At 54.5% G+C, this 24,411-nt stretch overlaps 1 protein-coding gene across 1 annotated transcript; it reads left to right on the top strand.

The window, feature by feature from the left end:
- Window positions 1–3,231: 3,231 nt before the first annotated feature.
- On the top strand, window positions 3,232–22,308 carry LIPG (lipase G, endothelial type). Its single transcript, NM_001195638.1, is given in 10 exon segments — window positions 3,232–3,396; window positions 6,772–6,953; window positions 8,555–8,734; window positions 9,830–9,941; window positions 14,054–14,275; window positions 15,520–15,762; window positions 16,412–16,532; window positions 17,302–17,520; window positions 18,704–18,808; window positions 20,509–22,308. Coding segments are annotated over 10 exon segments (1,503 nt in total). The 5' UTR covers window positions 3,232–3,299; the 3' UTR covers window positions 20,531–22,308.
- The last annotated feature ends 2,103 nt before the right edge of the window (window positions 22,309–24,411 follow it).

Here is a 24,411-nt window from a genome sequence, read left to right as displayed (position 1 = left end):
GCCTTAGATAAATGTATGCACTCTATGGTGTGTTGTTATGGCAGCCCCAGGTGACTGAGACCTGGGCTCGTAGTATATTTCTGTTGGACAGCACTGGAGTAGACACTGGAAAACCACTCCATATCAGACTTTTGGTGCTTTTAACCATCTGCATTGTGTCTGTGAGGGATGCCTTCCAGAATATTCTCTGGGGAGCTCTGCCCACTGTTTTTTTTCCCCCCAGCAGCTGCTCAGTAAGCATCTGGAGATTAAGCCACTTTCCTAGCTGTAAGCAAGACAAACAATTCCTGGGTGATTTATGCAAGAGATAAATCCTTAAAAAGATATTGAGTCGCAGTGTTGTTTGGCAGGGCAGAGCATGTAATGCCCCTGACCTGAGCGGGCATCCTGCTCTACGTAAGAACGAGAGTTTAGGAGGGCACCTTCCCTGTATGATCTGGGCGTAGCTGGAGTGAGGCTTGTCCCTCACAGAACAAGGGGCAAGTTTTGTACTGTTACAAATCGTAGCGCTGGGGTTGGAACTTAGGTTACAACATTCTTTTAATATTCTTTAGAACTAGCCCCTTAGGCATCTTAGGCATCTGGGCTGTTCACCTTATCAGAAAGCCTGGCGATAGCATATAATCTTTATGGCTAGAGAGAGGCGCCAGTGAGGGCAACGGTTCCCTCCGAGCGACAGCGAGACTCAAGATGGCATCCCCGTGGTTTGCTGTCCCACAATCGGGATCTTTGTCGGGCTTGGAGGAGGCACTGAGGCAGGTAGCAAGGTAGAAAGGTCTGGTGGAGAAGCAGAGCTGGCTGCCCACTGGCATGTGCTTCTAGCCCCACTGGCTTCCAGCTCAGAGTTGTCCACTGTGCTTAAGTTGGGAACTCTAGCTGCAAGGGAGGCTGGGGAGGCAAGTGTTGGCTTTTCCGCTTCTATAATGGGAAGCAGGCTCTTAACACAAGAGGAGGATTCACTTCCCTAACTGGGAAGGGTCTTTAAAAGAAGGATGAGAGTCCTTTGCCAGGGCAGCCTGAGACTTTGTAATATTTTGACTGCATCACAACGGAAGTTTCCACCGAGACTCCTAAGCCAGGAGTTCCTCCATCCAGGAGCCTCCTCCAGTTTCCTGGTTCTTCCAGGAAATCAGGCACAACAGTTGATGCACACCTTATGCTGTGATCCTATCCTCATTAAGTTCTCAGGTGATGTTTTAATACGGAGACAACACAGGAGGGCGCTCTAACCACCCAGCAATACCGCGTGGTTGGATCCTACCTTCCTCCCCCTGAAAAGTGGGTCTTTATTTTCCTTAAACCTGCTTCGGATTTCTTCTTCCACGCAGGGCTACTGACTGTGCTGGAATACTTAGGTCCCTTAGGGAGCCTCCAGTCTGACAAAGATGCCCAAGACACAGCCCCAGTGGTGTCCAGGAACCGTGGCTGCTTGCACCTCAGGGTTGGAAAGGCGATTTTTGCTTCCAGGCTGTTCCCTGCCCTGCCACTAAGAAGGTGGAGACAAGGTTGCTCGCGGCTTCCATTCCCAGGTCAGCTGACCAAGGCAAACCTAGAGCAGAGCCGAGAGACCCGGCTGTTGCCTCAAGCATACCCCATTCTCCTGACTCATTTTCAGGTAACACCTGCTTCATGCCTGCATCGTTTCCAGTGGAGAGGGAGAGTGGGCTGGGACGGAGCAAACTATGGGGAGGGGGATGACACCATTGCTCCCAGAGTCCCGAGTTTCACATAAAAAAAACAAAATAAAACAAAACAGAATGCCGGCTTGCCCCTCGTTAACGAATGGTAGCACAGGGGAGGAACAGGCGTGCTCCAGGCGCAGATGGAGGAACACAGGTGTCCATCAGACCTGTCCGCTCCGCACCGGCTTCCCCACACGGGTCTCCCAGGCTGCAGCCGCGACTCCAGGAGGCCTGAGCGTGGGGCCGCCGCGGAGGCTGCTCCCTGGGCAGGCGCGCCGCCGGCTCCCGCCGGCGGTGAGGTTACTTGCGGTCAAGGGCGCAGCCTGGCAGAGTCGCTCTGGCTCTCAGAGCCAGGCTGGCTGGCAGCAGTGCGCAGCCCGGAGCTGCCTGCCCCGCGCGTGTCCCGGCTCGCGCCCAGGGCTCCCGCGCCACACGTGGACTCTGGACCAAGGTCTCGGGGCCCCGGTCAATAAAGAGAAGGAAAGGCGGGTAGAAATGGTGGAGGAGAGCAAGAAGGTGCCTGAGTCCACTCACCAAGTATCTACTGCGCTTCGGCTGAGGCTGGGCGCGCGCCTCGAGTCTGAGACACCGGTGCGCCCCCAGCATCTCCAAAGCTTGGCTCATTGTCCCCTCGAGGACGGTCACCTTGGGGCCCCTCTAGTCCTCCCCACCACCGCCGGACAGCTCCTGCCTCGTGCTGGAGACCACGCCAAACGCGTTCCGACCGGAACTCCTAACGCTCCCCGACATCCCCCAAGGGCGGGACCGGTTACCACCCGCGCGAGTCGGACGGGGGCCTGGCCTCGGAGAAGCTGGAGCCTCGCCCGGAGTTTTGCATCTCGTGAGAGGACCGGGACTCCGAGCAGGGTCTGGGCGACCCCGGAGCGCCGGTCACGGCCCACAGCCTCTCGGCTCGGCCGGGTGATGGGGCAAACTGCGCCGCCGGCACCTGTTGGCGGCTCCGGCTGCGCGTACGAGAGGGAGCGGGCAGGACCGAGAAACGCGCAGGTGGGGCGCCGAGTGGCTTTGCACTTTGCGAGAGGCCCCCCCCCCCTTCTTGGGGATCGCGGCCCTGGCGGGCGCAGGATTTCAAAAAACATCTACCTCGGGGCGGCTGGGGCAGCCGGAGGACCAGGGGTCCCCAAGAGCGCACTGCGGGGAAGCCGAGTGGCTGGAGTCGCGGCCGCCCGCGCAGCGGCGGGGGCCAAAGCGAAGCTGCGCGTGCCGGCGTCCACGCGGTGGGTGTGCGGTTCGTTCATTCAAACTTTGGGGAGTCTCGGGTCTCACGTCAGCGAAGGTGTGACCAATCAGAATTCAGGGTGGTGAATAAATTATGCAAATCGCCATCTGGCGATGGGTCAGATGACTCCGATACTTTAAAAAACGACCTCCCCGGGAGCTCGCGGCGTGACAGCGGCACGGCGGAGCGGGGAGCGCGCGGCCCTGGTCCTGCTGCGAGCCCCCCAGCGCGCCGCTCCTGGGCCGAGCTCCCGACTTCCACCCGCTGGTCGGGAGCACTCTGCCCGCCTCTGGTCTCCGGCTCCGGCCGCTGGAAATACCAAGGGGTGGTGCTTTTTTAAAACCCCTGTTTTAGGGGAGGGGGTGTGGCTGGCAAGGATGAGACGCTCCATTCCTCTGCTCTGTCTCTGGAGCGCTTGCTACTGCTTGGCCGCGGGGAGCCCGGCAGCCCTCGGTGCAGAGGAACAGCTGGAAGGTAAAGTGCTTGTGATTAGATCTCCCGCCTCCCCACTGCTTTTCCTTACCGAGCCCCTCTGCCTTGCCCGCTCTCAATCGGTCCCTCCTTCTTGCTGCGAAATCCTTTTTCCTTTCCCATTGGGCTGCCAATTTCCCCTTGGAGTCCCCTTGTTTCTGGGTGCTCCTGGCAAGTTGTCCCGTCGGCCGCTGGCTGCCGGCAGGTTGAGTGCCCTCCGCGGCCGGCAGGCCGGGCGGTCCATTGTACCGTCCATTGCACCATTGTACCGTCCAGCCAGCCCACTTGCCTGTTGCCTGCAAGCAGCCCTCAAACCTCCTTTGAACCCAAAGAGCTGAGAGCAAGTTCTCTGGGACCCCTCCTTTGAAGGCTGGCACCTGCGTTTGGAAGTTAAGGTGGCAGGGTGGCTGGCTTTGGTTAGATTAGGGCTTGCAGGCTGGATCTGGGTGTCTGCCTATTTGCCAGCTTCTTTCTCCCCAGCACTTTTTCCTTCCCACCCCTCCTCCTCCTCCTCGTTTTTAACATTTCTTCCTCTTGGCTTCTGTAGGGCGGTCTCTTCCATTGGAGCCAGGCAGCCCTGGAGGAATGAGGGCAGGATCTCCCAGTGCCAGTGCTAAGTCAGCTACCCAGTTAGCAGTGGACGGCTGGGGAGCCCCTAAACCAAACCCCATCCTTTCCTCTTCTACTTTTCTGCTGAGCTTAGGCCAAATGACACTGGTCTGCATCGGCTTATATACGCATGAGAGGGTTAATTTGAACAAATGGGCAAAGGCTTGCTGTATCTAACGTGTCTCTAACTCCGGTACTAACTGGAAGCGTGTCTTTAGTCCCTGTGCTGCAAAATGCAGTTCCTTCCAATGTTGTATTCTGTGCATCTGAGTATGCGCGGGCTGTTTCATTCAAAAAAGCTCTCATTATGTTTCTGCTCGGTTTCAGACGCTCTTCTAGGAGTTGAGGATTCAGGACTGAGAGCAAAGCAGGGGACAGTCCTTGCCCTGGTGGGCTCACATCTCAGCAGTGGGCAGACAGGAAGTCAGCCAGTGGAAGTGTGTGCACAATGCTCAGTGCAGTGGAGAGAGAGAGGAGGAAGGTGCTGCCGTTGTAACATCCTTGAGTAAGGAGGCGAAGGAGCTGGGAGAAGCAGCTGGGGGACAAGCCTAAAGTCACAGAGGCTGAGGGACCTCCCGGCCACAGGTGGCTGGAGGACTGTGGGGGCAAAGTCGGAGCCAGCCAGATGCCGTGGGGAAGCTGCTTTGTAGGTTTGTGAGTTCATCCGCAAACCTGTCTCAGGGAGCCGGCAGACTCATTTCCTCCCAGGTTTCCCCATCTGGCCCCTCTTTGGTCGACCTTCTGGGTGGGTGCTGGGGAGCTGCCGAGCTGGTTGTGTCCACAGCTCAGATTTCTGCCAGTTGGGCTTTTGTTCTTTGCTTTCATTACAGCTAACCTGAGCTCCGCTCCTGTGCGTTCGGCCGCATTTTCTGGAACCTTATCTCTTACGTGTGGTGCGTTCTTCCCTCTCTCCTCTCCCCCTCCCTCCCTGTCTCTCTAGCACTGTGGATTCTGTTTCCATGATTCCTTATGCTTCTGAGCTCTGGGGTGACTTCAGCTCCTGGGATGCTGTTGCTGTCTTTGCCCTGCATTGCTGGGAGATCCGAAGAGTTGGCTGCTGGAACTTCCTAGTCTGTTAATGAGTGATGCTCACCAGGTTGGCGGAAAAGTCGCTGCCTAGGGTCCGTTTACGACTGCCTGAAGGAGGATGGTGGTGACAGTGCCTGCCTAGTGGCCATCATGGACGTGGCTGTGCCATTGGACCAGACCCACCTCCTAGGTAGCCCTGCGGGTGAGCAGTGGAGCTGAAAGGGACTGCTCTGTTGCATTAGGGTTTCCCCATGACTCCAGGCATTCATTGAACAAGATGTATGAATGCCTGCTACCTGCCCTGTCCAGCCCAGTGTCTCCAGAGTAAGTTCTGGAGTTGAGATAGGGACCCTAGGGGAAGTCCACTGTGTAACGGATCAAAGCCTCTTACTGCCAACTCCAAGATACAAAATCTCTCAAAATCGGAAAATGTGTTGGTACCTTGTTTGGCAGCAACATTCAGCCTTCCTTGATTTGGATTCATTTGACCACAAAGCCTGACCCAAACTATTTGTAGGAGGCTGTTTGTAATCTTCATTTTTTTCCCTCAATGGTGAGCAGTCATATATTTCCCTATAGAAATATGAGTGTGTTTCTGGGTGGGACACTAGGAGTGTGATAGAATGTATGGTGTACGGGGGCCAGCGCTGTGGCACAGCAGGTTAAAGCCCCGCCCTGCAGCTCTAGTTTCCTATATGGGCGCCAGTTCAAGTCCCGGCTGCTCCACTTCCGATCCAGCTCCCTGTTAATGCCTCTGGGAAAGCAGTAGCAGGTGGTCCATGTCCTTGGGCCCCTGCACCCACATGGGAGACCTGGAAGAAGCTCCTGGCTCCTGACTTCAGATCAGCTCAGCTCCAGCCATTGTAGCCATTTGGGGAGTGAACCAGCGGATAGACAACTTCTCTCTCTCTCTCTATAACCCTGTCTTTAAATAAATTTTAAAAATACTTTCAAAAAAAAAAAACACAAAGAACTGGAGATAATTTAAAAAAAAAGAATGTATGGTGTATGTTTCCATAATTCCTAGAGTCTGACAGTTTGTGAATTCTGAACTCAACTGATCCCAAGAGTTTCAAGAAAAGAATTGAGGGACCATACTCTAAAAGTAGGAACTTGAGGGAAGGAAGAAATCCTTTTTTGTAGGGAAGAAGAGAGAAAAGCAACAAAGGGACCTGTTTCTTTTTGAGTCAGAGTAATTAATATGAATGATTCATGAATACCGTTGGGGCCAGTGTTGTAACACAGTGAGCTAAGCTGTAGACTGTGATGGTACCCCATATCGGAGTGCTAGTTCAAGCCCTGGCTGCTCCACTTCCGGTCCAGCTTGCTAATGTGTCTGGAAAGGCAACAGAGGATGGTTCAAGTGCTTGGGCCCCTGCCACCCACGTGCAAAACCTGGATGGAGCTCCAGATTCCTGGCTTTGGCGTGGACCAGCGCTGGCCATTGTGGCCATTTGGGGAGTGAAGCAGAGGATAGAAGATCTCTCTTTCCCTCTCTCTCTGTTACTCTACCTTTCAAATAAAACAAATAAATCATTAAAAAATTAATACTCATTAAACATAGAGGAGAGGTCATTTTTCTACCTTCACAGTTCTGGAAGGTGACGGAGCCTTCAACAGGTGTAAAAGCTGAAATCCACATGGCTTATGTCATTTGCTCAAGGTTGAACTCGAACTTGAACCAGACATCTCACTCTCCAGATCCTCTAGAAGCACCCACACCATGTTTTTTCTCCCCAGGTGGGCTCCGCACAGCCAAGGATGGACCGGCTGCAGCCAAAGCCGCCGTGCGGTTTCACTTCCGCACCTCCAAGGGCCCGGAACGTGAAGGATGCTACCTCTCCGTCGGCCACAGCCAGCCCTTGGAAGACTGCAGCTTCAACATGACAGCCAAAACCTTCTTCATCATTCACGGGTGGACGGTGAGCCCGGGCGGGAGCTGCCTGCGGCGTTGCACCAGATTTGCTTCCTTTTGTTGTGGCCCATTAGAGATTAGACTGGTGCTTCCAGGTTCCAAACGCTCTCCCCCGTTCCTTGTGGGCTGCTTGTGTTTCAGACAGCTGTGAAGGATGTAACGGGCACTGTGCAGAGGGGGCCGGGTGGACTCCAGCAGGGTGGTATTTAGTGCTGGCATGCAACGGGCTTTCAGAAAGTGGCTCTCCTGAGGGCTGCAGCCCGGCTCCGCTGGCTCTTAGGATCCCTCTAATTACACTTAATTACATTGGTCAACCACTGCCTCGAGCGGGCCATCCGGCCCCACCGGGCGAGCTGAACTGCAGCAACTTGACGGGCTCCAAGAAGCTGCGAGGAGCCAGCTGGCCTGAGTGGCTGGCGCTGTTGGCACGGTGCCCTCCTGTTTGCATGGGGATGGCTGTGTTTAAAGGCACTGGAACTCTTTATGCGCCCTAGCTGAGCAATTCCCATTGAAAGGCCCATGACAAACTTCAACAAAAAAGGGCTCTAACGCTCAACTTCAGAAGCTTTTGACCAGCAAGGGATTTATTCATTCACAGAGTGACAGTTGGTTGGAAAATGGCACTATTAAGTGTGCAGGTTTCTGCCCGGGCTAATTGGGAGGGGACATTCCTACTCTTGATGATGAGAAATTCATAGCCATTGCGTGTTTTCTGGGTCTTTGGGTCCATCACCCGTGGTGGGGGCTGGGGGTGGGAGGAGAGTAGTTATCTATCCACCCAACGTGAATGGAGGTGACGAAGGACCTGTCCATCCATCCATCCATCGTCCTTATCCTGCTGCCTACAGTTGGAGTCATGAATTCGAGTCTTTTTAAGGCGCTCTGTCAAAATGCAAATACAAACTGCCTCCGACTTACAAATGGGTTGCATTCCAGAAAGTTCTTTTGTAATCTGTTTGGAACTTGGAACAGCAGTTTCCCAGAGAAGCGAGACTGTCAGTGGGGTTTGGGTTCCCAGGCTAGGCACAGAAAATCTATTTATTTGATAATGTTCCTGTGGATGGGTTTACAACTGGTCCTAGTCACCATTTATAACTTTGTTTTTGTGAGAAAATGTGTTCTGGGTTCTAATTTGGAATTCCAGGGACAGATTTTCCCTACGCCGGGGTCAAGGGCGATGGCAGAGATGGGTTGTGGGAAGGAGCCGTTTGTTAACATTGCGCTTGCCTGGGAGACAGCGGCTCCCTGCATCTCTCCAAGAGCAGCAGATTCTCCGGGGCAACCTCCCCAGCTGCCTTTGAGGGATGAACCAGGCCATTTGCCTGACTGGGGCAGGGACTCAGCCCTGGTGCCCGCACGAGTCACAGTGGGGCAGCAGCATGGGACACCAGCTACGGAAGTTTCCATGGGAGACCTGGGAGTGGGAAGAGTGATGGAAGACAAACATCCGGTGGCCGTTCTGCCCGCAGGTGGCTGGCTCCGTTCGGCCAGCGCCGGGGCTCTACAATCGGCTGGGGAGAGGGTTGTGGGATGGAATACTCCGTTCCTTAGGATTTATGAAACCCAGGATGACAGTAGTAACCGAAACGTCTCCTCTTTTCTCTGTAGATGAGTGGCATGCTTGAAAACTGGTTGCACAAACTCGTGTCAGCTCTGCAGATGAGAGAGAGAGACGCCAACGTGGTGGTGGTTGACTGGCTCCCCCTGGCACACCAGCTGTACACAGATGCTGTCAACAGCACCCGGGTGGTCGGTCTCAGCGTAGCAAAGATGCTCGACTGGCTGCAGGTAACTGGGGCCTTCCCCAGCGGGACCCTCCCCCTGCGGGTCACCCCCGTGTTAGCGTGAACTTCCGGAGTTTGACCAAAATCTTTGGGATGAACATTTTTGTTGAATGAAGTATTGCTAGTAATACTTCCCAGCTGGGACTCCGAGAGAGCCTTCAAATTACCCATAGGCCTCTGCACTGCATCCTGGTACTAGATTTGCTGTGAGCAAGTTGGCATTATGGGTTGTCACCTGTTTGTCTTAGAAAGCGATACCTTTGGTTTGATTGGCAATGGCCAGGAGCCAGACAGCCTTGTGATCCTAAATGCTGGCATCTGTGCTTGCCTCTGAAGTGTGGCTATGCCAAGGGTGGGTTTAAAATCTTAAATAACAGTAAAGCATGGAAAACAGGCCTTGAGGTCTTGTGTTTACCTTGTGCAGGTCAATGGTTTGCCTGAGGGCAATGGACTGCAAAGGAGCAGGAGGGGCAGAGGCACATGGGCACAGGGACCCCTTTATCTGGGAGGTCCCAGCCTGACCTTCTTCTCGCCCAGGGGATCTGAGGAATTCTGGCAGAAAATTCTAGAACAGTCCTTCTCTGCCTCAGTTATTTGAGAGAGTTTGGCTCCCGAGTCACAGGGTCAAAGGCATACTTCCTCAGCCCCACCAGCTGGGTGTTCTGCTGGGGACAAAGCTTTGGCCCTGGGGTCCCAGGCAGGCTGGTGGTGGGGAGGTTGGCAGCTCTGGGGCCAGGGTGGAGGTCAGGGCCTCAGAGAGCAGGCAGGGAGACGTCGCAGCAGGCTGCGATGGGCACCTCATTCTCCAACGAATGCAAGTGTGGTCCAAGCTTTGGTCTGGCAGCTACTGGTGGAAAGAGCAGAAAACACGTGGGGGAACGGTCAGGTGGGCAGCCTCTTGTCACTCTCCACCCACCTCCAGCACTTGGCGTTTAAAGTGCCGCCGTGTCCTTTTGACCTGTCCTGGCTGTGACCCACGCATGTGGCCCGGCCAGCAGTGCTGGTGCCGTCCTCTTGTGTTGTGAGCTGCTGAATCGGTGGGGACCTGGCGGGCTGGGGAGCATGTTCTGAGCTCACACACTTGGGCGGCTCCCTGCAGGGCAAAGACGGCTTCTCTCTTGGGAACGTCCACTTGATCGGCTACAGCCTTGGCGCGCACGTGGCTGGGTTTGCGGGCAACTTCGTGAAAGGCACCGTGGGCAGAATCACAGGTAAGCTCCGTGACCCCGGGCTGCCTTGGCTGCTCTCTCTGTCCCAGAGGGCCCCGAACGCAGCAGCGGGGTCACAGACGACTTGCTGTGGAAGGCACCTGGGGAACACCCAGTTCCGAGACTCCCAAATGTTCTGAGTCAAATGGAGTCTGTGCAAGACCCCAGTGTGTGAGACACGCGAATGGAGGTGGTTCTGGCGGAAGCTGGGTGGGTGTTCCCCTGGCTGTTTCAGGCTTCCTTTTCCATGGAGGACTCTCAGGGTCTCAGAGCACTAAGGAATGTGGCTTGGGAACCTCTGATCTAGTCCAACAGGTGAGGGAACAGGCACAGAGAGGCGAGGCTTGCCTGGGGACAAACAGCTAAAACCCAACAAGCAGAGGCAGGTGTGGCCTGGCCTCCATGCCTCTGGGTGCTCGCTCGAGGCCTCTACCCAGTGGTTGGCTCCGGGAACTCATGGGAAAGGACTTGATGGTGGCTTGCAGTAGTTTGCCTGCTACCTCCGATCTCTCTTTCATCCACTTCATCCACCCATCGCCTCTTTCTGATGGCAGGCTGCCGTGTTGATTGATGGCCGTCACGTGTCCAGTGGGTTGGTCCAACAGTATTGGTAAAGAAACCAACTCAGGTTGTCAGTAGAAAATTGAGTTTTCCATCTGGAATGCTGGCTTTTGGATGAAATGAGAGTTCGGATTAAATCACTTAATGACTGTGCACTAAAATTCAAGGTCGATTCGTTGCCCTGGTCTTTGACCTTGCTGCTAGGGTTCTCATAGTCGTGCTCAGCCCACATGGCCACTTCCTGCTGCTGTAACTGAACGCCAGGGGCTGCTTCATTTGAGGCACTTATTTGGCCGATGGTGCCGGGGGCTGGGAAGGCAGGCTGGCCCCTGATCCGTGTCTGGAGGGGCCATTTCTTGCTGTGTCATGATGTGACAGAAGGTGTCTCATGGCCAGGACAGAGCAAGGATGCTGGTTTGGGTCTCTCCCTCTCCTTATAAAGCTGCAATGCCACCATGGGCACCACCTCATGATGTCATCTAATCCTATGTACCGCTTCAAGGCCCCGCCTCCAAATGCCATTAACATGTGAATTTGCGGATCAACTTGCCAGCAGGTGAATGAATGAGTGTGGTACGCATTCAAACCACAGTGGTGGAGAGTTGATGAATTCCTTTCCTTGTAGTGTTTTCATTTAAAACCAAGATTCAGGTAGAAAGGGCTCCTTAGCTAAAGAATGATTGAGTGAAAGTAGATTTTCCGGTTTCTGTGATAAGCTGGTGAGAGATGTGTGAGATTTTGTGGCCCCTTCTCGGCTGCCGTCCCGGAACTGGAGTCTAACGTATGCATCTAATAATTGCACTCAGCCTAGCTCGACAGCTTAGTTTTTGGCTTCCAAGACCAGGGTTTGAGCTGTCCAGCGTGGGCTGTCATTGTGTGGTCACCCGTGACTGCTCCTCCACCTGTTGCCGGTGCTGCCACTCTGAGCTCTGTTTGCCTGAGGGCCTCGTCCCAGCCCCGGAATGAGAGGCCGGAGGTTTTGAAACCAGGCCAGCCGGGCTCAAACTGCAGCACACACAGGGCCCTTGTCTGAGTCGGGGCCCTGAGTGTCGTTGGCAATGAGAACACGCTGCAGACCCTGCCCCGTCTGTTGCTGAATCTGCAGTGAGACGGGCTGCGGGAGCTCTGCAGCTCTTCCTCCCTGCTGTTTGGGTGGCAGCTGCTGCCTGGAGGGTGTCTCCCCTGGGGCCAGCAGGGGAGACAGGAAGAACTGAATCAGCACCATGCCCATGTCTCCATGGGGCCTAGGGCGTATGCGTCCCTTTCCCCTGGACTTCCTCTGTGGGGCAGGGCCCTGGCTCCTGTCCAGTGCCAAGCAGCACCTCGGAGGGCAATGGCTTACCGGATACATGCTGCTGTTGCATGTCTGATGGGGGAAGCCGAGCCCTCGTCTCCTCCCTCAGTTAGTGGACTTCTCAGGGGCCTGTGAGCCACATGTTCCAGCTGGGAAGAAGACAGAGAATGCAGTGAGTGTGGCATTGAGGCCAGTGAGGTCACAGTGCAGGGGCCACCAGGGAGGACATGTCCAGGACACGTGTGATGAGTGGTGCGACCCCGCACATTTTATACATGGGCAGACCAGGGCTCAGTGGTGATGTAGTCGGGGCCCAGTGTCTGGCACCCCACGAGCAGCAGAGCTGGGATTCAAACCCAGGCTTTCTGATTCCAGAGGCTGCCCCTAGCCTCTGGGCTAGGCTGCCTGTCTTGCGCTGGGAGAGGTAAGAGAGCTTCCAAAGCACAGCGGGCTGTGCCCTGCTCTGCCAGCCCCAGAGGTTTGCCTGTGTGTGTGCCCATGTGTGTGAATATGTGTGCAAGTGCATGCATGTGTGTTTGATTTGCTGGGCAGAGAATCTGCAGAAGATTCCACGGCTGAGTGCAGGCGGGGTGGGAGTTCTCCATCTACCCTTTTACTTTGGAAAGATTCAGTTCTCTCTCTGATTCCTAGTTAGAAAAGTGAACGAGACCACATCCCCCCAGAATCTGTGGGCCCCGGACATGTGGCAAGGGCAGTCAGAGCAGGGAGGCCGGCCCAGGCTGGACAGGAGGAGGCTCCGCCTGCACCAGCCAGCGGCCTGTGAAGCCCGTCAGCCGCTGGCATTCCTCCGGCACGGCTTGGTTTCCATGGTGCTGACCGTCTGCTGGGGACCTTTGTTCCCACTCGCAAAGAGCCTCTCTCTTGTGTTGGATGCAAAGCAGAAGGTTCCTCTCGCTTCCTTTTCCCTCCTGCAGGGCACATGGCGGGAGGCAAGGAGAAGCCACTACGTCAGTGTTGGGGCCCCTGCAGCCTCTGGAAGGGGCCATCATGGGCTTTCTGGGGGACACTGATTTTGTCCCCTCTTTCTCTCGGGTCCTGGGCTTGGGATGAACCCCACACAGCCTCAGTCATACGTGTGCTTAGCCCAACTTCTGGGAAGGACTTGGGGTTCCCGTAATGAGTTCTCTGAGTGTCCTATCTGGGCAGGAGTTCTGTCTTTTTGTTTATTCTAAAATGACTTTTTCAAGCCTCCTGGTGTGCTCCCTGGTTCTCCTGTGGTGGGGCACGTGGGTCTGCTCCTGGTCACGTGTCTGCCTGGTTTGGTGCACCTGGAGCAGGGTTTCTCAACCTAGGCACTATTGGCCTTTTTTTTTTTTTTTTTTTTTTTGACAGGCAAGAGAGAGACAGAGAGAAAGGTTTTCCTTTTGCCGTTGGTTCACCTCCAATGGCCGCCGTGGCCGGCGTGCTGTGGCCGGCGCATCACGCTGATCTGAAGCCAGGTGCCAGGTGCTTCTCCTGGTCTCCCATGCGGGTGCAGGGCCCAAGCACTTGGGCCATCCTCCACTGCACTCCTGGGCCACAGCAGAGAGCTGGCCTGGAAGAGGGGCAACCAGGACAGAATCCGGTGCCCCGACCGGGACTAGAACCCGGTGTGCCAGCGCCGCCAGGCGGAGGATTAGCTTACTGAGCCACGGCGCCGGCACTATTGGTCTTTGGTAAGGGTGATGCTTCGTGTGTGTGTGTGTGTGTGTGTGTGTGTGTGTGTCTTGTGCCTTGTATGATGTTTAGCTGGAGAATGAACCAGTGGATGGGAGATTTCTCCCCCCCACCCCCCTCTCTGTCTCTCCCTCTCTCTGACACTCTACCTTTCAAGTCAATTAATCAATCAACCTTTAAAATAATTCTGTTTAAATTAAGGCTGGCTGTCAGTGGCAGAGTGGATGGTACCAGCCTATTTCAGGGAGTTGGAGTTCTTTCTAGAATCACTCTAGTGCCGACAGCCCATGATGCCTGAGCACCATGGGGCTGTGGGAAGCTTGTGGCTGGCTGAGGGGTCAGGACAGGTGCAGCCTCTGGAAGCAAGTGCAGCAGCAGGACTCGGTTCCCACAGCCAGGGCTTAGGGTCAACTGCGTGCAGAAATGGCTTCCTTATTTTCCTCCATGCCCTCCATGTCTGGGTTTGCAGGGCCAGGCTCTGAGTGTGTCCTCATTCTGTGCTCTCAGACTGGACTTCCAGGCAGGACTTGTGGCCAGGTGCCACTGACACAACCCCTCTTGGCCCCTGCCTCTGCCACCACAGGTTTGGACCCTGCTGGGCCCATGTTTGAAGGGGTGGACATCCACAGGCGGCTGTCCCCGGACGACGCAGACTTCGTGGACGTCCTCCACACCTACACGCGTTCCTTTGGCATCAGTATCGGCATCCAGATGCCCGTGGGCCACATTGACATCTACCCCAACGGCGGTGACTTCCAGCCGGGCTGCGGGCTCAACGATGTCCTGGGATCCATCGCCTATGGCAGTGAGTACCTTACTCCCTTCTTCCTGCTGACCACAGTTCAACCCGGATTCTTCTAAAGCAGCCAGAGCTGTGCGTGCCCCCATGCCATCCACTTGGCTCTTCCCACGTTGCCCACATGGGCCTTAACACTGTGTTTCGTGTCTCACCACCCTACCCCTCTGCAGCCAGCCAGCGGTCTCTGCTCATGCTTTGAGATTGATTTTTATGGCAAAAGGAATGCATATGTGTTTATTGAAAAAAAAAAAAAGCATCAGGCAATACAGAATTGCATAAAGCAAAAAAGTAACAATTCCCCTTCACTTCTGCCCCCACTTTCACTCCTCAGAGGTAGCCAGTATGGACATTCTTGTGTGCATCCCTTTTAGTTTCTTTTATTTGCAAATTAATTTATGGGTGTGTTAATATTCAGGTAACACTGCAGGGTGTGCAGAGTGCAAGAGAAGTTCACCCTCCCTCAGGCTGAGGGCTGAGAGCATCTCTTAAGGCTTGTGGTGCCCTATGGGGTGGAGGCAGCTTTGCCAAAGTTTCCTTAGGGGCCCAGGTATTACTGAAACTATTGGCTTTAGCATGTGGTTATTAGAAGGGGTGGAGTGCTGTGGCCAGAAAATCCAAACTGTACTCGTAACTTTGCAACCAACGCTGAGCAGGTCTCCACCTTCATGAGCTGTGATGCAGGGATTGCACAGAACGGGGCTGGCGTTGTCCTAAAGTGTCAGCTGGTGCCTCGTTCAGGCTCTGCAGTCCGCAGTCTGCTTCAGCTACTCCACTCTGCTGTGGCCGTGTAAAGCAGCCACGGAGAATACATACAGCATGAATGAAACTCTGTTACAAAGCCCTGTGGCCAACCTGCCAGCCGGCAGTATTTTGTTGAGTTCTGGACCAGAGGATGTTTTGCATCTGCTCCACTTCCAGCATTTTGTGATAGTATTAGGACTGGGTGATTCCCACTGCACAGCTGGTTTGCATTCTCCATTTAGCACTGATTATGTGTACACCTTGGTCTTGGTTTCTTTATGTATGTTAATGCTGTCTTCTCACCAAGAGAGCGGATGGGCATTTAAGGCAGGAAAGGCCTTCCCTTCTTCCACAGGCTAATAGGATCCTACCACGACACTGGGCATATATTAAGGGTTACGCAAATAGAAACACTCAAGGCAGCCATAAACATAGCTCTCATTGCCGAAGTGTGCGGTGCTTATTGACTGAGGGGTCGGTTCCTCTCGCGTGTTCTCCACCTGTCGCAGCGATCGCGGAGGTGGTGAAGTGCGAGCATGAGCGGGCCGTGCATCTCTTTGTGGACTCCCTGGTGAACCAGGACAAGCCGAGCTTTGCCTTCCAGTGCACAGACTCCAACCGCTTCAAAAAAGGGATCTGTCTCAGCTGCCGGAAGAACCGCTGTAACGGCATCGGCTACAATGCTAAGAAGACGAGGAATAAGAGGAACACCAAAATGTACCTTAAAACCCGGGCAGGCATGCCTTTCAGAGGTAAATTCAGCCCCCAAAAATGTACCTGAATCTTCTTCCTCCTTCTAAACGCCATGTTGCAGGACAGGGCGCATCCGGCCTAGGAGACTTGGCCAACAGTTAGATCAGACTGTTGCAAATCAGAATACCTTTTGCATTCCCTAGGAAAGCTAATCTTTAAAAAATGAATGGTGACGACTGTGTTTGTGATGTACTATCACTCCGTGATCACAATATCAACATTTAAAATTTTTGTCCTGCATTTCACTTTTCATAGCTGTTTCATATTTGTTTTCTCATCACGCTAAATCCGAGGTAGCACAGAGAGGTGACCAATTTCATGGCATAGTATAAAGTCATCAGACTTTGTGAGTTTTAGTGTACATATGATGAAGCTGAGGCTCAGAAAAGCTAAGTCCTAGGTCCCTTATACAGATCACACAGCTAGAAAGTGGCAAGGTCAAATCACACGGGGTCTCCTGACCCTCGAAGTTCAAGGCTCCTTGTTTTATACTGCAGTGGCTTCTTTTGCCATCAGACAGGGTAAGACCATGGGAGGCAGAAGCTGGGCTGGACCAAAGGAAGTGAATCCCTTACCCCTCAGCTGGGCCAGGGGTGCCCTGAGCTGGCGAGCAAGGCTCACAGGTGTCCTGTCGTGCTGTCTCTGCAGTTTACCATTACCAGATGAAAATCCACTTCTTCAGCTACAAGAGCGTGGGAGCAATCGAGCCCACCTTTTACGTCACCCTTTATGGCACTAACGCCGAGTCGCAGGTCCTGTCTCTGGAGATGTAAGTTATGTGTTTCCATTGCTGCACTGGGGACTGAGGGCAGGTTTTGTCTGAGAATGAGGGAGTACAAGGGAGCCTGGGAGAACAGGTGCGGGAGATGGCTTGGGGAGGAGCTGGGTGGCTCAGCGGCCTCTGCGCCCACCCTCTCTCTGCTGTGTGTTCCGGCAAGCCCTTGGCTCTGCTCATTGCTGGGAGGGAAGCTCCAGGGATGACTCAGCAGCTGGGCAGAAACTGCTGCTTCATTTCAGGCCACGCCTGGCCCTGGAGGCTTTAGGCAACCTGGCCTTTCCTGAGTGACGTCCTTGGGCCGTTGTTAAGGATCTGGCTGTGGGAAGGGACGCAGCAGTGTGACTGTACGTGTGGAGTACCCGCAGGGCTAAAGCACCATGCTGAGTCATTTGGGCTGGTGAGGAAGCATCATCAAAGCTCGCGCTTGTCGTGGCTTGGGGTCTAGATGGAGACCAGGGTCTGTACTCACACTCACACACACACCCCAGGGGTCAGGTGAGAGGTGCAGGCCGGGGCTGGGAGTGGACAGGGAGCTGCCTGTGGGCCGACAGGACCAGCACACTGTGGGCTGGGTGTGACTTCTGTGTGCTTTCTCATTTATCTACTTTCTTGGTCCTGCGGTGACATATACAGGGTTCAAGGCCGGGGAGGGACTGCACACCTGTTTCTCTCCAGCGGGGTAGAGCAGGTGCTGCCCTGTGTGGCTGCACAGCTCTCCAGGTGGCAGAGGAGTGAGGGCGTCTTCCCTCTCACCTTGCAGAGTGGAGCAGATCGGGCTAAACGCCACCAACACCTTCCTGGTCTACACCGAGGAGGATTTGGGTGACCTCTTGAAGATCAAACTCACCTGGGAGGGGACATCTCGGTCCTGGTATGACCTGTGGAGGGAATTCCGCAGCTACCTGTCTCAGCCCCACAGGCCCGAGCGGGAGCTCAGTATCAGGCGCATCCGGGTCAAGTCCGGGGAGACACAGCGGAGGTGAGTGCCTCGGGCCCCTTCCGCCTCTGTGGACGGCAGGTGCAGGCCGTGTCTCTGCTGCGCCTTTTCCTTTGCTGAGATCGCACCCCCAGACCTTGGTATCAGAGCACGCAGGCTCCAAACACCTTGGCCAGGAAAAACGACGCCAGGGCAAGGCTCCTGTTGATGGGTGCACATTTTCTGCCCTGACCACAGGCCCTTGGCTGAGAGGAGTGGGTAAGAGGGGGCTGGAAGGCAGCCTTTGTTCTGTTCCTAACCCCCATGTTAGCCTGGAAGAAAGGGCTTCCCAGGACAAGGCTCTGTTTCCTCTGGGGTCTGTGCAACCAACAGGCTTTGCTTGCTCTTGCCCAGAGCTTCTGCCGGTGTCTCATGGCTAGGGCGGGGTCTGTGGCAGGGGGTGTCTGCCTTCCCCCAGCATCCCATGTCCCCGGCATTATTGTGTCTCTCTTCCTGTGAGTCAAGGACTTGGGGCTGGGACCCTAACTTGAAGTAGCAGAGAATTCTGTGTGTCGTGCTAGCTGGCACTTCCCCATGTCTTTGAACCCTGAGCATGGCATGAAAGATCCAGACTTGACATGTCAGTTCCTGAGCCCGTGCCTTGCCTCTGGGAGCCAGGGAGGCTGCAGAGCCAGGCCAGCGTGGGGGACCTTTGGTCTAGAGTGATGGTTTTCCTTAACCTGGGTCCTTCAGCCAGCCTTTGGAGAGGTCACTGCCAACCCCAAGAAGGGAGAAAGCAATGTCCTCCTTCCTTGTCCCTCAGCCAGCATTTTCTCCATTGCAAACCTTCCCGTCTTGTATCCACCCAGCCCGGGCGGCCCAGTTTGGCAGCAGAGGCTAGCAGAGTGGAGTGGAGTGGAGGCCAGGGTCCCTCAGTTGAGCGGTCCCGGTCTAGAACCCTATGGAGCACAGGGTGCTGGCCTGTGGTCTGGATGCTCGGGAGTCTCCTGCTTGTCTGGGCTCTGTTCATGTTTATGAACTATTCCAGATGGGCAAATCCTAGAAATCTTTGTAGCAAGATGCATTTGGAGCCCTGGGAGGAACCATGGGCAGTTCTGAGGGCTCTAGAGTCCAGCCTGGCATGCCTGAGACTTCTCTCCCCTCCTCCGTCAGCTTCAAGTCCAGAAAGCACCATCTAGACCCTTCTAGAATGCTGGCTTCATGAGGGGTTCCTTTTTCTTCCTAGACTGACGTTTTGCGTGGAAGACCCCGAGAAGACCAGCATAGCCCCTGGCCAGGAGCTCTGGTTTTACAAGTGTCGAGACGGCTGGAGAATGAAAAACGAAACCAGGTCAGCAGCGCTGTGTCAGATGCCGCACACAGCACATGGTGCCCGACACCTAGCACTGTGGGGCTGGGACCTGGGCGCTTGGGGCACAGCATGAACCAAATCGGGACTGTCGCTAAATCCTAGGGTTGATGCTCAAGCCACGCATCGCAGGCTGACATCTTGTCTGTGGTAACCAGGGCCACCGGAGGGTTCCAGCACTCGTAGCTTTCTTCTAGGCTCCAGGGGGGAGTGGGGAGTGGGCCAGGGGGAAAGTGGGGAGTGGGCCAGGTGTTCTGGAAGCCAGGCTGGTGCGCGTGGATCTGAGTGGGTCTGATCCTCTGCCTCTTTGAGACACGGGAATGCAGCTGTATGTGGAGCTGTGTGTGGCAGAGGCTGTGTGGCTTCAGTATCCCCTCACCCTGTGCACGTGGCTGCAGATCAGGGAAGGCCCCTGTCATGGTGTGAAGCAGTGGGCTCACCCAGAGGAGCCAGGCATGTGCCTTCTGAGCCTCCTGTGCACTGAGAAGGAGGGAGACCCTGTCCCCTCCGTCTCTACCTCCTATCCCTGACCCTCACCAGGGCATCAGATGAGAATCCCGCTGCCAGGCCCTGAGCCTGACCTGGGCTCCCTGCCGCACAGCGCCTTCCACAATCATCTGATTCCATCACCAACCCCAGGAGGCAGCTGCTGTACCTCTGTGTGCAGATGAAGAAACTGAGGCCAGGGGGTGGGGTGAAGGCACTCCCCAGGGTCCCCCAGCCGCGTTCTGCTGGCTCACATGAGTCCCCTCTCCTCTGCCTGGGTATCCACTGCCGGGCAGCTGCGGCCCTGCCCTGGGGTCCCCTGGGATTGCACCCCCAGCGGCTCAGTCTCCTGCTTGGGAGCGTGCATGGCATCACAGCACAGCACTCAGGGCCATGTGAGGCCTGGATCTCAGCAAGGGGCTCCGTCTAGTGCAGGCTCACCTGATTGTCTGCTGTCATCATCATTTTAATTCTTTGAATTTACTCCTTTCCAAGTGCTTCCACCTACAGTGATTCATCGGTCCCCAGAGCAGCCACGTGGGCTAGACACAGTGGGGAAGGGTCGCTGGGCTCAGGGGAAGGGATATGATGCCCTGCTTTTCCTTTCTGCTCCACAACCCCCTCCTAGTAGACAGCTACACGGGCAGCCTGATAGAAAACAGATGACCCCTTCTCTGCCCTCCAAGGAGCCGGAGGGATGAAGAAGCAGCAGGAAGTTGTGACTGCCTAGACATACGGGGAACACCTGTGCTGGTCTCCATCCAGTCATGGGTCCTGTTCACCTGCGCTCCCATAAGGAGTCTGGGGTTCAGACAAGTTCAGTAACGCCTTTGCGCGGCTGACATGGAATCCAGGTTTCTCGGCTCTCAGTTACCCTTGTATTTCTTGGTGTAGACAGAGAGGACACTTGGATGATTCTCCTCACACCGTGTGTGCATGTGTGTGTGTGTGCGTGTGTGTGCTACAGGTGGGTATTGTGCTACGCATGATCTGTGATGTGCGCAACTCGGGGTGCAGACAGGGCTGCTGGGTGGTGTTTCTCTAGCGAATCTTGTTGGGTAGGGGAGAAGCAGCCCGGATCTTGTGAATAGTGAGATAGGCGTGACCAACAGCTGGTCTTGCGGTGGGCAGAGCAGACCTGGATGTGGCCTTCTGGGAGGGCTGGTGAGCGTACTAACAAACCCGCTTCCTTCCAGTCCTACTGTGGAGCTGTCCTGAGGGTGCTGGGGACGCCTTGCCAGCGAGCACCCCCTATCCCGCCGTCCACGCACAGGGAGAAAAGTTACTGCTGAGGACCTACCCGATGGAAGGACCCCTCTCGGCCCTGACCTCGGAGCACCAGGAGGAACCTGCTGGCCTGGCCCAGGCCCTGGTCCCCATGACAGCTGCGACTTCCTGCCTGAGGGGACTGCACTGCTGCAGCTCCTGGGGCTGCCCTTGACCAACTCTAACTCCAACCCTCCCCCCGAGCCTCCAGGAGCACGGAGTCCGGATGTGTGTGTGTGTGTGTGTGTGTGTGTGTGTAAATGGTGCACCTGTGCACGCTGGACCGGTTTCCTGGGGGCTGGGTGAGCCTAGGCTTTGCCTCACCATGGGTGCTGGCTCCAAAGGGGCTCTGTGGGCCAGGCCGTCAGCTGCTTGTCTGTCCACTGCGAGTCGACTCATGTCAGGGTGGCAGTTCACCTGGAGAGAGGATGGTGGACCTGGGCTGGAGCCCAGGCCCTTGCTGCACCAATCAGTGCTGGTCATCACATCTGTCCTGCCCTCCGGCTCGCACTCTGTCTTGCTTTGTTATTTTTCCCTTGTTTGTTTTTTGATTGAACAGTTGTTTACGCAGTGCTTAAGATGAATTATCGTGTGCCATAGATTCTGCAGATGCTGTCTCGTAATTTGTTACTTAATGGGGGCGGGGTTCCAGAACTTACATGGTGCCTGAGTCCACACACATGTGATGAAGGCCACCACCTAAGAGTTGGGGTCCTCAGGCTGTTCGAGGTTTCCACCATTTTTCTTAGTTATGTGTGCCATTGTCCCCGAGAGAGACACGTTTGAACAACAGCAGAACATCAGGCAGAGTGTTATATGTGTGGGGCCAATGGCTGGACACGGCAGTTGCTGGGGAGTGACATAGCCTCTGTTTAGGGAGACAGAAGGTGTTACACGTGTTGCACACATCTGTTTATACCTGCCAGACAGCTGGCTCAAAGACGTACTGCAGTGTTTTTTCCACCTTGAAACATCTTGCTTGCATACCAGTGCCTTTTCTGCATTGAGCTTCTTGAAAAAACCTCCACGTTTAGCTTCTGGTGTGACTGGAACATGACATTTGAGAAGCCCTTTTATATTTTTCAAAAGGTCTGCATGAGCATTGCTGACTTAGAGTGAGGGGAGCTGGGCAGCTCTTATTAACCCAGCTTCACAAAGCGGAGGCTTGGTCAAGTGTGTCCATATGCTGAGCATTACAGAGTAGACGGTGGAACCAGGCGAGTTCCCAGGGTTCCTGGAGTCGAAGCTCCCAGCTCTGAAACCTTAGGAAAACGTCCACAGCCATTTGCCACCTGCATGCCCAGGTGTGACAAACTAGGACTTTTTTTTCAGAGCCTTCCACACAATGCCCAACCAAGCCTTTCATTAACGTGTAACCAGGAGGACACCTGTGCCCAACGGTTGGGCTTCTTAGGAGTGAAACTGCCTTGGGAGGAGGTGTGATGTCAGGTGTGGGAGGGAGAGCGGCTTTCTTTGTACTTGGGTGTTTCAAGGACCTTGTTGTAACCTGTGCTGTGCCAAAGTGCTATCACTGTTTAATGCCAAACTTACAAAGATGTCCCCAATTGAGTTGTAGTACAAGGTGTGTTCCCAGTCCCTCTGGGCGCCTCTTCCACTTCCATGACTGCTTTCTCGTCCGTGGGAAGCCTGTGTTGTGGGCCATGCCTCCTGGTTGCTTCTGTGTTTAGTGATAGAAGCTTTGGGAAGTGAATCCTCAGTGGGTTGTGTATTTATACATTTGACTCAAAGCCTTATTTGTATATAACGATGCTTTTTTTAAAAAAAAAAAACTCAGTGTAGAAGACTATTTATTTCTCAAATGTATATATAATGTATGAAAGCAAATGTATGGTTAGATTTTTTTAAGATTAACCAGTTTCAAGATTTAAAAGATTTTAATATTAAAATAAAAAATACAAAATACTTAGTGGTCGGTGACTCAATTTTTTTGAAAAAGATTTATTTTATTTATTGGAAAGGTATAGTGACAGAGAGGGAGAGGGAGAGACAGAATCTTCCATCCACTGGTTCATGCCCTAAATGGTCTAAATGGCCAGGGCTGGGACAAGCAGAAGCCAGAAGCCTGGAACTCTATCCAGGTCTCCCATATGGGTGGCAGGGGCCCAAGTACTTGTGACTTTTTCTGTTGCTTCCCCAAAGGTATTAATAGGGAGCTGAATGGGAAGTGGAGCATCTGGGACACAAATCAGTGCTCTGATATGGAATGCCAGTGTCATAGCATTGGCTTAACCCACTCTGCCACAACATTGGCCCTGGTGACTCCATTCTTAAGATCTGAAAGAAAGGATGGCTGCCCAAACTGAGGATCTGACAGTTATTACAATGCAAGATATAATTTCTACTCGATACTCATTATTGGTAGGGCATGGATGTAAACACCTTTCCTTAGAGAACAAGAAAACTTATTTGAATTGCAGCAGGGAGGTCTGAAGGTGGAGTGAGCATGAGTGAGGGCACAGCGTGATTGCACGGAACTGAGACAACTGCGCCTTAAACCAGACAGAGCGGATTTCTCTGCTGCGCTCAAGCCCCAGCTGGTCTTGAGGTTCTGCACCATGGGGCCGGGAGGGTCCAGGACCTTAGCTTTCACTGTGCCATCCATAAGGCACCACCTTTGTCTCCGCAGCCCAGGGTGTCCTCATTAAGTCCCCCAGTGGCCAGAACTAATCATTTAGTCACATGAGAGGCTGGGGAAAGCTGTCTGTATGCAGGGTGCCCATATGCTTAGCTGGAAATCCAACTGCCACTTATAAAAAGGAAAATTGACTATTGCCATCTGTTTATCAGGGATTAACTTTTAGTCCCTAGAGGCAGGAAGACAGCTCGGTGCACCCTTATTTATTTATTTACAATACATAGATAAGAGACGTAAATAAGGAGAGGCAGAGAAAGATCTTCCATCTGCTGGTTCATGCCTCAGAGGGTCCACGCCATTAGCTGGGGCTGCGCCAGGCTGAACCCTGGAGCTGGGAACTCAGTCTGGATTTCTCATGAGAGTGACAGGGACCCAAGCAGTAGAGCCAACACCAGGCAGGCGCCGCGGCTCAATAGGCTAATCCTCCGCCTTGCAGTGCTGGCACACCGGGTTCTAGTCCCAGTCGGGGCACCGGATTCTGTCCCGGTTGCCCCTCTTTCAGGCCAGCTCTCTGCTGTGGCCAGGGAGTGCAGTGGAGGATGGCCCAAGTCCTTGGGCCCTGCACCCGCATGGGAGACCAGGAGAAGCACCTGGCTCCTGGCTTCGGATCAGCGCAGTGTGCCGGCTGCAGCGGCCATTGGAGGGTGAACCAATGGCAAAAGGAAACAAAAGGAAAACCTTTCTGTCGCTCCCCCTCTTCGTGGAGGAACGACACAGGACCCTGCGCTGTTCTTTCGTCTGCTCGGCCCTCCCCGGGTTTGCTGCTGGTTCTTCCCGGGTTGGCTATTATCCCTTCCACCTCCGTGGAAGGGCGGTTCCCCCTGGCCGCTTTCCCCACTTCCGCAGGGGAGCGGCACTCCGCCGGCCGGCTCTCTCGGGGGCTGCACAGGTGTTCCCCTTAGATGTTCCCCTTAGATGTTCCTGGTGCATGCCGTCTCTCTCCTCCTTTATAGTCCTCCTCTGCCAATCCCAACTCGGCTGCCCACACGCCGAGTACGCTGCTCTCCAATCAGGAGCAGGTCCTGCTGTTTATTGGTTGAACTGGAGGCAGCTGTGCGGAAGCTGTTTACTTCTCTCCCAGCGCCATATTGTGGGAGAGCAGATGCATAGAATAAGTCTTAATTCCAGTAACTCAGTCCAGTCCGGGCTGCTCCCCACACTTTCTCTCTGTCTCTCT

This window comes from Oryctolagus cuniculus, chromosome 10 (genome assembly GCF_964237555.1).
Source record: "Oryctolagus cuniculus chromosome 10, mOryCun1.1, whole genome shotgun sequence".
NCBI classification, from domain to species: Eukaryota; Metazoa; Chordata; class Mammalia; order Lagomorpha; family Leporidae; genus Oryctolagus; species Oryctolagus cuniculus.
This window is presented reverse-complemented; position numbering and strand designations above follow the sequence as displayed.